Source organism: Callorhinchus milii, unplaced genomic scaffold (genome assembly GCF_018977255.1).
Source record: "Callorhinchus milii isolate IMCB2004 unplaced genomic scaffold, IMCB_Cmil_1.0 Scaffold31, whole genome shotgun sequence".
Classification (NCBI taxonomy): domain Eukaryota; kingdom Metazoa; phylum Chordata; class Chondrichthyes; order Chimaeriformes; family Callorhinchidae; genus Callorhinchus; species Callorhinchus milii.
The window spans coordinates 27,393-42,388 of NW_024704772.1; the positions used below are offsets into that span (position 1 = coordinate 27,393).

Sequence of the window (14,996 nt, forward strand, 5' to 3'; positions counted from 1 at the left end):
AGTCTGTCCAACCCAGAGAAAAATTGTTAATCAAAAAAATCATAATCCAGATTCCAGAATCTACAGTTTACAATAACACACACATCTGCGCCAGGAACATCAAAGCCAGAGATGATCAAGATCTGACAAAATTACTGTAGTCACAGAGAATTGCTTCCATCTAGTGGCCATTTACACTGAGGTCATATCTACTGAAACATTTCAAGTGTTTTTCTCTCCTCTGGTAGCCCCTTACCCACGGCAGTGAAAGCTTTACCGGGAGAGAGACCAGAGTCTTGGGACGTCTTCCCGACATGAAAGACACTTTACAAATGTAATGTTGTGTTGTAGCTCAGGAAAAGCCTCAGACACTCAATTTATCCACAATCTGAAAAGTGCAAAACAAATCACATCTTTCACACAGCAATGAGCACACGGGATTGCACATTACTGGGTTTGAGAACTTCCTGACAGGAGATCTTCAGGTCCTGCTGCTCCTCATGCCCCCACCAACTCCCGCGGAGCCTGAGCCAGTCACTCACCGATATTGCTGTCGCACACTCTCCAGGTCTGTGTTGGTTGCCACGTGTTCTGTCCTTTGCACTTTCTCCAGCTCCACGCGATGTGCTTTCTTCACGGCTTCGATGGCTGACGGAACAAAGAAAGGAGGAAAGCCTCGGGTTTGGGCAAATCTGTTCTTCTACAAAATGGCTCCAACAACAGAGTGTCCAGGGGCTGATAGAGCCTGACAGCAACTCGTTCTATTGGGGCCTTAGACACAGCATTTCATAAAGTATTACTTGTGTTCACATATCATGAAACAGCTTAATTTGGATGGTTTCCTTCAAACAGTGTGCAAATAAATATCTTTCTGCATTATATGACATTTAAATTGGCATTGAACAATTCAGGCTGTGAGGAGTTAATAGAAGCGATGCCTTATTACTGCGCTTACTCGAATGGTTCACAGGCCAATGCAATAATGTAGCCTCTGTCTGTCTGATGACAGAGGAATGGACAAGCCTGGAAGAGACTTCTACAGTAAAACAAGATAATAAACTCCAATTCTTCAGTCCTTAAAAGACCTCAGACAGTACTGTACGGAGGTTCAAGATACATCAGGGAAGCAGGAAACGAGGGCACAGATCCAGTGATAGGCATAAACAGTTAGCCTGGCTCACTTGGCAGGGCTTTCACCACTAAAGGACTTTGAGCTCACAATATTGGCGGATACTCTAGTGCTGGAGGAAGGCTGTATTGCTGGGAGGTGTCTTCAGATGAAACGTTAAACAAAGGTCCTGTTAAAGACACTATTTGAAAGGGGAAGGGAGTTTTTCCTGGTGTCCTGGTCCACAAACTGGCAAATAAAATCATTCATTCATTCACGTCTTACCTTCTCTACAGACAGTGCGTGTCCAGCCTAACTAACCTCATCGTTAAATGTAACTTCCCCCGACTCACATCTCAATATTGTCTCAAAGGTGGTGGAAGCCAATTCAATAACAGCTTTTAAGAGAGAAGTATATAGATATTTGGGGATGACAATGCAGGGCTATGGTGAGAGAGCGGGGGAGTGGGATTGATTTGGAAGCTCTTTTCAAGAGCCGGCACAGACACGATGGGCCGATGGCCTCCTTCTGTGCTATGTGACCTTCACCGAAGACCAAAGGCTGGTCAGTCCCTTTGGACATTTGCCTCAGTCTGTGGGAGAGGATAAGCGTGGGCTTTGCTCGTACCAGAGGCGGTGGCTGCTGTCTCTTCGCTCAGAAGTTTTTCCTTCTCCCGTCGCACTTTCTCCAGCTCCCGGTGGTGCTGTCGCTGAACTTCCTCCATCGCCTTCCGATGAGACGCCTCCATCTCCTCAAAACCCCGCTCACAAGTTTCCTACAGAGAAAATCTGTGTCACTTCACACTTCACTGCAGGGTCACAAATGTAATTAACCTTACAATGGCAAAGCACTACAACACATGTAGGATTGTTATTATTTTATGGACATTTGAGCAGGAGATTTTCTTTCTCCTTCACCTGACGCTCGTATTGAGGTGTTACTTTAAGCTCTGAGACGCTACCCCACGTGGACCGCGCTAAATAAATGCAATGGTTGTTGGCGATGGTACAGCCTGAGCCAGGGCTGAAGCTGTGTCGTTACCTGGGAGATGTAGCCCCGAGGAATCTTCACCCCCGACTCTCGGGATAACTTGTGATAATCCGGATAATGTCCCTGGAGCCGGCTGTTCTGCTCCCGAAAAGATTCCAATTCCCTCCGCGATCGATCGAGCTGTAAATTCAGGGAACAGATCTGAAAAGTAAGAAACAAGGTGAGATTGAGCTGACACACAGTCGGGGCTGACATTGCAGTATTAGACCCAGGGCCACAACCTTCCTTATTGGAGGTTCTGGCGGTGCCTGAGATACAATCGCTACTGAAAATAACTTCGGAAAGAAGGAAATTTATCCTCACAGTCCTGCCAAGTTGGTCTTCTGTTTCAGGCTGTTTGTGGGACATTGCTGTGAGCAAATTTATCACTTTGTTTGTCTGCAAGTATAGTCAGTAGACTTGACAGCAAACGCAAGAATTATTAATTATTATACAAGTGTTAAATCTAGGCAAATTTCTTGCGATTTTCTGGTTTATCTTCATGCTTCCATCAATTGTTTCTGGCAAATGTTTAAGGGGATTTGGCCGAGGTAGGAACTGCCTGTAATCAGTGTGGACAGCAGAGAAAACAATTACAATTCTCCTTTTCACAGGTGGACACTGAGCAAAAGCTAGCGATTGCCTAATTAGAAAATACAGAATCTAATAATAAGAATCCTTGGTTTTGATACAGGGCCTTATCACGTCTTCGAGACGTCTCAAAGCGCTTCACAGGACACACTGTAAAGTGTAGCGACTGTTCATTTTGTGGGTAAAACACGGCAGCCAATTGCTGTTTACAGGACGGAAGGAGGTCATTGTGTTTACTCTTTGTGAAACCTTCCCACTGGGTTTGACTCCAATCCCATTCCCCTTGACAAAAATATTATTCTTCAAATGTTCAAAATACAGATTATTAAACAAAACATACACATAAAAGGCACAGATATTACCCCCCCTCTCTGATCACCTCAGCTGGGTACTGATAGACTGGAGCAAGAAAACCCTTCAGTCAAAATAAATGCCTCAAAGTACTTTACAAAAGACAATAAATTAGAAATGAAGTGAATGTTGTTATTTATATAATCGACTGCTGGGAGCTAATCTGTACCGGACACTGTCGTTCCACAAGTCAATTCATTAGAATCTAAGGTAATTTTGGATCAGGAGGGAATACAAGCTGCGATAACAGAGAGCAAAAGTCCACAAGACAGACATGAAAGGACGCTGGTGATGTCTGTGCTCAGCCCTGAGAGGATCATTGGGGACGGCCGGCCAGTGGGAGCTCTCACAACTGTGGTGACACCGGAATCAACTTGGCTCTGGGTCATCTTTACACGACACCTTTCACACCAGGGGAATGTGTCAAAGCACCTCACGGAATTCAATATAAGATGTCGTGACATAGGGTATTTTGTTGGTGAATATGACAGACAATTTGTGCACAGCAATGTCCCACGAACAGCTATGATGTGAAGGATTTATTTAATTGGGGGATTGTTGGCCTTGGGGTTAAAGCCCACATGGTTGGGGGGGAGGTGGGGGAAGAGTAAATGGAAAACATTTCTATTAATTAACACAGACAAGCATTTTCACACAAGCTGGTGTTAGCCACACACAGCAGGAGTCGCCCACCTCATTCCTCAGCTGCTCTGTCAGCTCTAAGTTGTTGTCGCTCGGGCTCGGGCTGGAGGTGAAAGGCAGAGGCACTTGCTTGTGATCTCGGAGGGGAAGACGCTCAATTTCCAACCACTTTGTCTCAATCTCTTTGAGGAGATGTTCGGGAGGTCGGGAAGAGACGAGAACCTTTCCCATTGGCTTTCTGGTTGTGTCGGCCCCAGGTTCCTCAGGTTGTGACAGTCCCAAACTCGACTCAAACCACCTCCTCGGCTCCTCTGTCCTCTGGGCATGTTCTGGCCCGGGCTCACTGGCTTTGTAGCACTCATTTCGGGAATCGGCCATCTTCCCTCCCGGGATCTCTCTGCCGTACACAGGCTCGATGGCCACACGGTGGTCTATGGGCTCCAGTTCCACACAGGTCAAGGCTGGCGGCTGTTGCTGTCTCTGTTGTTCTTCTGAGCGGAGATTCCGCTCAATCTCCAATTTCCAGCGGTCTGCGGTGACCGGCTCTTGTTTCAACGCATTCCGTTTAGTCACAGTTTCCGGGAATGAGTTTTCCTTATTGTTGTCTGTTAAGCTGAAATTTTTAAAGACAATCCATTTAAAACTGCAGATTAGAAGCTGGAAATTCTACCTAATGTAACCCTAACCCTAATGTAACCCTAACTCTAATGTTATCCTGTAAAACTATTTTGTCTTAGAATTTAAGATTGTGCAGATTTGTGGACAATTGTTCATTTGAAGTCAATTTACTGCAGCTCTTAAAAAGCTTCAAAATATAAGGATTTTTCACAGTTCTGAACTATCTTAAAGTCTAAGACAAAATGATCTCACAGGGTACAACAGATGCAATATGGGTCTCAGTGCAGAGAATCATGGGGGGTGCGGGGGGAGGGAGGGAGGGGGGCTTTGGCGGGGCTGGGGGGAAGAGGAGGTGATGGCGTGGCGATAAGCAGTGGGAAAAGTAACTTAGATAAAGGCAAGGGTCAGTGTTGGGACACATTTATTTCTATCCTGTTTGTGGAGGAAGCGGTGGCTGAATCAGGAACTGAACCATTTCTTTGCAGATCCCACTCGGTGGCTACATTCTCCACGGTCAGCGGTTATTTCTATCCTGTTTGTGGAGGAAGCGGTGGCTGAATCAGGAACTGAACCATTTCTTTGCAGAAATTCTACCTAATGTAACCCTAACCCTAATGTAACCCTAACTCTAATGTTATCCTGTAAAACTATTTTGTCTTAGAATTTAAGATTGTGCAGATTTGTGGACAATTGTTCATTTGAAGTCAATTTACTGCAGCTCTTAAAAAGCTTCAAAATATAAGGATTTTTCACAGTTCTGAACTATCTTAAAGTCTAAGACAAAATGATCTCACAGGGTACAACAGATGCAATATGGGTCTCAGTGCAGAGAATCATGGGGGGTGCGGGGGGAGGGAGGGAGGGGGGCTTTGGCGGGGCTGGGGGAAGAGGAGGTGATGGCGTGGCGATAAGCAGTGGGAAAAGTAACTTAGATAAAGGCAAGGGTCAGTGTTGGGACACATTTATTTCTATCCTGTTTGTGGAGGAAGCGGTGGCTGAATCAGGAACTGAACCATTTCTTTGCAGATCCCACTCGGTGGCTACATTCTCCACGGTCAGCGAGATAGTGTGTGTGTGTGTGAGTGTGTGTGCGCATGTGTGTGTGCGTTTTTTGCCACTAAGCCCCGAAACTCTGGAACATTCTACCTCTAAACCTCCGTCTTGCTGCTTCCTTCCCCATCTTCAGGTCACACCTGAAGTCCTTCCTATTTGACCGACCACCTCCCATTTCCCCCCAGCTCAGCATCGTACTCCGCCCATTGTCAAGCTCTCTGGGACGCTAACCTGCGTGAGGGTCGATGTGTTGTTGTATTGATCATTAAAAAGAGACAAAGTTAAACTAACCGGGGTTTTGAAGTTGGTGTTTTCATCCACATGCTCCTCCTGAGGGAACAAACAAAGTGTGTCAGGTCTACTCAAAGCTCCAGCGTATAGATTATATTAAATTATATTGTATTAAAGTCTGGATTTGGGAGTTATTTTTCTGCAGTTTTATCTAAAAAAAAACAGGTTTGAAATGAAAACTGAATTTAAGAATTTTAAACAAATTTGCTTCGTGAATTTTAAAAACAGAACAATCTCTCAGCTAAGGTTGGATAGAATTTCAGGCCTCGAATAGCAATTAGGAGTGTGTGTGTGTATATATACATATGTATGTCTGTGTGTGCGCGTGTGTCTATGTGTGTGCATGTGTCTGTGTGTGTGCACGTGTGTGTATGAATATGTGTACGTGTGTGTGTGTTTATGTGTGTGTGTGTGTAAATGTGTGTGTGTGGGTATGTATGTATCTGTATATGGGTATATCTGTGTATGGGTGTGTGCGTGTGTGTATGTATATATGTACATGTATGTGTGTGTATATGTATGGCCTTAAAGGTGAGGACAAGGATCTTGAACTCGATCCTCTGGGGGATGGGGAGCCAGTGGAGTTGGAGAGGGTGGGAGTGATGGTGCGCGAGAGTACACAAACTGCAGAGTTTTGGATGATCTGCAGCTTGTGAAGGGAGGAGTTTGGGAAGGCTGATGAGGAGGGAGTTCCCACAATCAAGCCTAGAGGTGACGAATGCGTGGGTGAGGGTTTGGGCACCATGAGGGGTGAGGCAGAGGCGGAGTCTGGCAATATTGCGGAGGTGGTGGTAGGCAGTGCCAGTCATGGCGCAGATGTGGGGTAGAAAGGACAGTTCAGAGTCAAAACAAGACCCCCAGGTTCCTGATTGGCTCAGTGAGGATGAATGTGCAGCCGTGGAGGCTGATGCTGCCTGCACCTGAGGTGCGGAGGCGCTGGCGCAAGCCAATCAGGAAGGCTTTGGTCTTGCTGACGTTGAGTTGGAGAAAGTTGCCCCTCGTCCAGGACTTGATGTCGGACAGGCAGTCGGTCAGGACGCCAGTAGTCCTGGAGTTGAGGGTGGAGGCAGAGAGGTAGAGTTGGGTGTCATCCGCATACATGTGGAAATTTACCCCATGTCTGCAGATGATACCAAGGGGGAGCATGTAGAGGGTGAGGAGGAGGGGACCGAGGACAGAGCCCTGAGGAACACCGCACAAGACTGTGCGGGGGCTGGAGGAAAAGCCGTTTGCCACGACGAAGTGGAGGCGATGTGAAAGGTAGGACCTGAACCAATCGACCAAAGTCTGCATTTAACAACTTACTTAGTAACATCGGGGGCAGTTGTGGGTCGGACTGTTTTACGAAGAGCTTCAATCCAGTTCCTCCGAATCCCGGACGTCATAGCTGACAGTGTGTAATTAGCCTCTTTGGTCTAAAAAAGAAAAGTGTACGATAGGCCACGCTGTGTTACATGTAATCAATAAACACCAAGTATTCCCCAGACTGCGGGCTGCACCATCCCAGATTGTCAAATATTGTCAAAGTTCTGAAAATGTCATCAATGTTTTAAAAGTTGTACAATCCCAAAGGAAAAACAATCCTAGACATGAAGCAGGGAGACAAAGGAAGGTTGTTTGAGCTGAATTCATTGCAAATGGCCACTGAGGCCGGTGAATGGAATTGTTCAGAAAGGAATTGGACAAACGATAAAAACATTGAGGGACGTGAGGATGGAGCTGGGAAAGTGAGTGACAATCAGGTCAAATAGGAAAAGCCAGAATGCTGTTCCTGTGTTGAGAGTTTCTATTTCCTTGTGAGCAAAGTGTCTCCTCGTGGTATCTGTTACACGTCAGTGCCTTTGGATGTTCTCAAGAGGTGAAACTATAAATGTAGTTTGTTGTTGCTGTTAGCCATCTATCTACACCAGGAGGCAATGACAGACACTCACCAGGATCTGGAAGCCATAATTACGTTGCACCTGGAACTCTGTCACATCGTTGCAGGATCTTAAGTCAATTTCACCATCGAGGTCGTCAGCCTGGGGAGGAACAGAGTTACTTATACTCACTCCACACACTGTCCTGCAACACTGGGGTCACGACAAAGACCTTTCCCTTTGTCACAGGATCACAGCACAAATCTGTAACCACCATTAGGTAAAATGTGAATCAGATTGTGTGCGGGGGGGGGGAGAGGGGTAAAAAGAAATGGAAAACAAACATTTGGAACAGGCAAGCAAGACTTGTGCCAGTTGTGGACACATTTCACGTCTAACACCACAAACTCCGCTGTGGTTTGTTGGTGATGTGGTGAATGGATCCCATCGCAGTGGAATTCTCTGCCACAAACCCCGCATCCCAGGAACCAGTCCCCAAACAATCTCCCACTGGATGAACCGTCTGCCCTCGGCTTTCCTGTGGTCCCCAAGACGCCGTCCGGTGTGAAGGGAATTATATAAATGCAAGTTGTTGGCCTCAAAGATATGAGGAACGAGCTAGGAAATGGGATTAGTAAAAAGAGTGAAAATACACGTCAAATATGATGAGCAAAAATGCCTCGTCCTGTGCTAACGTTTCTGTGCAACATTGTTTCTTTGATGGGCATCAAAAACTCGTGTGACGTTTGGGGCCTGAATCCCATAAGATGAAGGATCAGACTACAATAATAATAATAATTAATTGGACTGTAACAGACAGTTTGTCAGTGTGTTTACCTCTTCGGCTGTGGAGTCCCTGTAATATCGGAGACTGGAGTCGGTGAGGACGAACCAGTGTTTCTTCCACTGAATAAAGGGGGAAAAAAATCAGCTGAATTCACAACCACACCTGAAGAACAGCAGCAAAATTAACCACCTGCACTTTATAACGACAACAGCATGCATTTATATGGTGCCCTTCGCACAGGATTGCGTTGCAGTTTACCTACAGACACTGTGAATTACGGATTCACAGTAAATCCTGCAAAGTGCTTTGAGACGTTTCAACAACGTACGACAACATCAAATGCACAAATTTGTTTATATGTTGCAGCTTTCACATAACGTGTCAAAGTGCTTTCCAGACAGTGTGAGGCACGGCGAGGTGCCGGGAGACAGAGACCAGAGCTAAACAGAGGCTTTTATGAGAGTTTTGAAAGCTGTGAAAGAGGGATCCAGACCAAGATATTTGGGAAGGTTGGGGTTAGAACATTGGTCTTGCTTTCAGTCTGTGGAACCTCCCCAGTGATCAACTCCCTCAGTATATCTGTCAGTGCTCCACACATCTCCTGCCTTGTCACTCATTAATTGTTGTGTGAAGTTATTTTATATGCGAGTGTAAGTCATTTGAGGAACCAATTGTCTTTACCTCATTGCGTCCATCCAGCAGCGACATCCAACCCTTCTTGAAATTCAGAAGATCCGGCTGAAGGTAGAAATAAGAGAGAAAATTTAGCTTACTGAATAAAAAGGCAATTTTGTTACTCCAAAAATTACTATTTGCCATTTTTGAGATTTGTTCCGTTTATGACACCAAACAGTAACTACAAACAAATATGGCAGCCATTATGTGCACAGTAAGAACATAAGAATTTGCTAGCGAAAGAAGCCAAAGATCCATCTCGTTCGCCTTCCAGCATCCTGGCCCTGGCAGTCGCTTGACATGTCATGTCCCAAACTATATACTGTCTCCCTGCAGCAAAGCTGCTCACACACAATCAATGAACAATCAATTGTATCTAGAGGATTGTGAGCCAAGACATCAGGAAAACCTCTGTTATATACTTCAATACGGCCACGGGACCTTTAACTAACATCATCTGACCTGACCGGCAGGAACCTCTGTTTAACATCCCAGCTGAAGGACAGCACTTCTGACAATCCTGAGTGAGAATCAGCCTAGATATTGTTGGCCAATCTGTGGCCCGCGGGCCGGATGCAGCCCCTAAACATTGTGTGTTTTTTAATCTTTCTTGATTTATGCCACAAAACAAGGAATATACAATCAAGAGAAAAATGGAAACAAAATATTGATTTAAAACAGTCACCGAGACGAGCGCAAATGTTCAGCAGGCCACAGCCTGGCCACCGCTGGCAACTGCACGGGTTCAACATTTCCTGGAGAGAACCCTCTGCTTTGTGCACTTCAATTATTTGACTTCCAACCTCGCTCGACAAAACATGTTTCAGTTAATGTTTAACAGTGAGACAAACGTGTGTGCACCACACCTACAGGTCAGGCTTTCAGAAACAATGGGATCATTTGGCCCTCGTGGTCTGTTTACTTTTCTTCACTTGTTATAGACACAAAGTCACCCGCTGCTGCTTTTTCAAGATAAAGCAAGACACTAAATAGGAATCTCACAGCAAGAAGCCACGAACATCAAAGCTGGTGACAACGGACAGAAGATCATCATGGCGATTGGGGGGGGGGGGGGGTCAACCACAGACTGAACAGCAATGCGTTATACAATCTGAGAGCGAGAGGAAGCAAGACAGAGAGAGGGGGGGGGGGTTGGGGAGGCAAAAGTGTCACTGCCATCTCTAAGATCAAATGTAATTTCTGTTTACATCAATTACTCCTTGAGTGAAAGTAATGCTGTTGAGATTGGCTTGTGTTATTACCATGACCCAATCCATATAATAATAATCCTTATAATAAAAAATAATCCTTGCATTTCATATATCCCCCAGATCGACCCCCAGCTGTCCTTCCTGACCCACATCCGGTCCCTGACCAGGACCTCCTTCCTCCACCTCCACCACATTACCCGATTCCGACCCCAAAAGCAGCCGTGCATGTGTTTGTCACCTCCCGCCTGGATTACTCCAACCCCCTCCTCGCCGGTCTCCCCAGCTCCACCGTTCACAAAATCAGCTCATTCACCCTCTGCCGCCCACATACTGACCCCAACCAAACTCAATCCCCACATCTCACCGGCTCTGGCCCAGGCTCCACTGGCTCCTCATCACCCAATGAATCGACTTCAACATCTTCTCACTCTCGTGTTCAAATCCCTTCACTCCCTGGCACCTCCCTCCCTCTCCGGCCTCTTCACTCCACAATCCACCACCAGGTCAGCGCCTCTACTCGACTGGCACCTGCTTGTCCCTCGCACCCTCCGCCCCACCATCAGAGCTTGTGCTTCAGCTACTACGCCCCGAAACTCTGGAATACTCACCCTCAATCCCTCTGCCTTACCCCCTCTTTCAAGTCCCACCTGAAAACCTTCCTCTTCCACTGTGCTCACCAGCTCGGAGTCAGGCTCCTCCACTGTTAAGCGCCCTGAGACTCTACCCTGCGTGGAGAGCGCTAAATAAGTGCAAGTTGTTGTTGTTGTACAGCACCTTATCACGTCTTCAATGCGCTTCACACAATACTGTAAAGTGTAGTGACTATATATTTTGTGAGCGAAACGCGATAGCCAATTGCCCTGCCCATAAATTGAACCCAGGTCTCTCACTTGCGAGGCGAGGGCTCAAACCACTGAACTACAGGACTCCACAAGGGTATGAGCAGCCTAACCTCACTCAACGCCATCAGCTGAGTGAGAGAGGCAGCCTGGCAGCAGTGCCCGCCTGACCCTAACCCTGACCCTAACCCTAAACAATTGTGATTATTATTAGGTACCAAGTTCCTACAAGCAGAAATCAGGGGTTTAAATGAGTGAGGAAACAATTAATGGTCGGCGACCCTGGACAGTGACTTGGGTTCCGGCCTCACTCCCATCACACAACAAAGATTTGAAATATTCTCAACCAATAAACATCTGGACCTTCACGTCACCAAAACAAACCGGGGATCAGAGTCTGGCACTGCTTCACCGCTTCCCCGGCCATGGCCTGACAACTTCCGGAAGCTGGGAACAACCACAGGGACACTTCCCGATATCCTCTCGGATTCCAGTAAACCCTCTCTTTGACCAGGACACGGATTTCAAGATCCTCATCCTCACCTACAAGGCCATTCACGGCCTTGCTCCCTCCTACCTCTCCAACCTACTATCCCCCTACCTACCTGCCCGTACCCTCCGTTCCTCTGGCTCCGGTCTGCTCCACGTCCCCCGCCCCAACCGCCCTACTATCGGTGGTCGGGCCTTCAGCCTCTCAGCCCCGAGGCTCTGGAACTCCATCCCCCAGTGCCTTCGCCTTGCTTCCTCCCTTTCCTCCTTCAAGGCCGGTCTCAAAACCTTTCTCTTTGACCGTGCCTTCAGCTCCCCTCTCGACTCTCTTCCTCCTCCTCGCTCCCTCCCTCCCTCACCCTGACCATTTCCCCCTCCTCTCCCTCCCTTCCCTCCCCTCACCCTGACCATTTCCCCCTGCTCGGGTCATGACCCAACTGTGCAGCGCCTTGGGACGTCCTCCTGACGTGAAAGGCGCTCTATAAATGGAATCTTGTTGTTGTTGTTGTTGTTAAACACCGAAAACAATCCCACATCACAGCACCTCCTGAAATATTCCCATGTTGCTGCAGGCACTCACCGTGGCAGTGTGTGTGCAGGGCTGAGGTCAGGGCTTAGCTGCTCAGAAAGACACAGCTGTATCCCCCCTGGCACACCCACAGGCCGGCCCGAGACAAGAGCTTGTGTATGAGAATCAAACCTTCGCTGTGTAACTCCCTCCCCCTCCTCTTCCTCCAGTGTTCCAAGGCAAAGTTCACACTTATCTCTGGGAATGTTGGATTTCAGCTCCCTCCCCGTCTGCAGCCAGCCACAAGCTCCCCTAGTCATTGCGACAGTCAGGATTTATGTCAAGTCTGACGCTCCTAATTTCCCCACTGTATGCCTGACCAACTCTCTCTCTCTCTCTCTCTCTCACACACTCCCTTTCTCCACAGTATTGTTGAATATAGAAGCTTTTCATACATGCGAAACACGAGCAGCAACATTAACTCTAAAAAACAAACTTCTCAAAAGATTTTAAAATTAAATATAGAAAAAAAGGTGAATGCTCGCAGGTCAAACACAGCAGCTGATTTGCCCAAAGTGTGAAGAGTTTCAGAGAGATCAGTGTTTCAAACGTTTTGAAAGCCTGGAGAGGAGGTGAGAGGTGACCGGATTTGGCGTGAAAGTTCCAGAGTGAAACTTCAGCCACTGACTGTGGGGCCGAGAGAGTGAGTTACCACCACTAAATAGTGACACTACTTCACAAGGTATTTTGTGAAGCACTTTGAGACATTGCAATGCTGTGATAAGCCAATGTGGCAAATACCAGGATCATTATATATTGGAGATCAGAGCTGCAGAAGCAAAGGGTGTGGGTATGAGAGTGATGCTGGAGATGGCAAGGAGAGGGAAGGACAACAACAACAATGAATGTTTGGGTTGATTTCAGCTCCATCCCCAGTGAGGAGCTCAATGTAAATAAGTTGTTGTTGTTTTCAACTTGCTCAAGAAGTAGAAGCTCCTGTAAAATCACGTGTTCCTTCCTTTAAAATAACCAATTAATCCCAGATCATGTTTGCTGGTTCAGGTGGACACGAGGGAGACGGAATAGAGAGGTGTGTGAGAGAAGGGGTGGAAACGAAAACAACAACTTGAATTTATATTGCGCCTTTTACGTGGGGTAACATCCCAGAGATACATGTTGAGTATAAACAAATGGTCTGTTTCCATCTGTTACAGCTGAGAGAATCTCCCCCGATATTCAGTGAACAATGTTTTCAATAGAAATTGGACACTCAATTTATGTTAACTGCAGGTCTTTGCTGTGCGCAAAATTGGGTTTGACATTTGCCTACTTGCTTGGACGTTGCTGCTTTACAGGCGCGAGACCAAATGCTAAGATTATTAATTTCCAATTTCTCTGTATAATGCACTGATTCTTCATCCAAGCCTCTGCCTTCCCCGAACTGCCTGATATTAATGTTACTGCAAGTTTGTCTGTGGTTCAGTCAGCACAGTGGGTGTGTTCACACCAGTACTTCCCCCCAAGCAACAACAACAATTTGCACTTATATAGCGACCTCCACGCAGGACAGCATCTCTGAGCAGACTCTGGTACTGTTCAGCAGCACAACAAGAAGATCCAAAAATAGCAACACCTCCTCCGCCCCCACCCACCCCCCTCCCACCCACCCCATTCAGTTACCCACACTCAGCCACTGAGTCCCAGTGTATGTTCAGCCACAGGGAAAGTTAACCACGTGGTTGGGGGTGGTGAGGAAGGTTCCTGTCATTCAAATCATAACCCGGATTGTCTCCGGAACAACAACAAATAATATTTGTAAAACGCCTTTCACGTCGGGAGCTGGAGATCACATCCTGTGCCAGAGGCGAGAGAGGTGCTGACTGAGGTGAACTGATTCCTGAGATCAACAACAACAACAACGTGAACACAAGGGAGACGGAATGTCGTGGCCTTCACGTCCCAACATCACTTTGATCTTGGCCTCAATGACAAAAATCAGATTCTTGATCCCAAACGTTGCCAATGGCCGTCTGGCCAATCCCAGAAGTCAATCAGGTTCCCGCCTACCAGCTGGTCCGTAAACAAACTCCATCTTTTCCCAGGAAACAGGAAGCAGCAAATCCCCAAATTGTTAACTTTCCCAAAAGGAGAAAATCAGCTTCTGCCGACCTCCTGACGTGGAAGGCACTATGTACAAAGCTAATTTGTTGATGACGTTGATTTGTCCTGCCTGTTTTCTGGGAGGAAAGGTGAGGAAAAAGGCCAGAGAAGGAAGGAAAAGAGACCGAGAGGATATGGGGGTGGTGGGGGGGAGGAAGTGGTGAAAGCAACAGGAGAAACAGGCCATAGCCAGGGGAGGCGGTGAGTGAGGATTGAGGAGTGTTAATATGGGTGGGACGGAGAGGCTGCATGGGCTGTTTTACCCATTAATGACCGAACGACATTTTGTAAATGAAAAACAACTCCCTCGTCTAAATATACACAGACAGGATATGAACAAACAATGACAATTCTGTCTTTGAGTTGTTTGCAATGACTTGACAAATTGCTCATGTTTCCAGTGGTTAATGTTGAGTGAACATCAGGCTTGTGTTTTTTTTGCTGTTCCACAAACTGGCTGCCACATTTGCCTACAGTCACTACACTTTACATTTTATTCTTTTATTAAATTTACCCCCAAATATATATTTTTTTCAAAAATCCTACGCTTCTCTACACTTAGCCAATATCTTCTTTTTTTCTGACATTCAGATGCTGGGGGGGTGCATATTGGTGAGAAGATAAACTCTTGACATTCAACAACAACATCAACTTGCATTTATATAGTGCCTGTCACTACATTTAACATTTATTCCTGGAAAACCCTTTGAGACCTTTCAATGTTATAGGTTTTAAATCAAATGCAAGGCTTTATTATTATTATTCTCTCACATAAATTTAAGTGAAACCTTGTGTGAAACCCTCT

General features: G+C 46.5%; 1 protein-coding gene across 1 annotated transcript in view; it reads right to left on the minus strand.

The window, feature by feature from the left end:
• The window catches only part of triobpb (TRIO and F-actin binding protein b), a 32,833-nt gene that overhangs the window by 6,639 nt on the left and 11,198 nt on the right, over positions 1-14,996 (minus strand). The window contains exons 9-17 of the mRNA XM_042345073.1: positions 8,991-9,047; positions 8,360-8,428; positions 7,595-7,684; positions 6,969-7,078; positions 5,664-5,702; positions 3,753-4,314; positions 2,130-2,279; positions 1,716-1,863; positions 522-627 (exon numbers count right to left, since the gene is read on the minus strand). Coding sequence (XP_042201007.1) covers positions 522-627; positions 1,716-1,863; positions 2,130-2,279; positions 3,753-4,314; positions 5,664-5,702; positions 6,969-7,078; positions 7,595-7,684; positions 8,360-8,428; positions 8,991-9,047 — 1,331 coding nt within the window. The remainder of the gene's footprint in view (positions 1-521; positions 628-1,715; positions 1,864-2,129; positions 2,280-3,752; positions 4,315-5,663; positions 5,703-6,968; positions 7,079-7,594; positions 7,685-8,359; positions 8,429-8,990; positions 9,048-14,996) is intronic.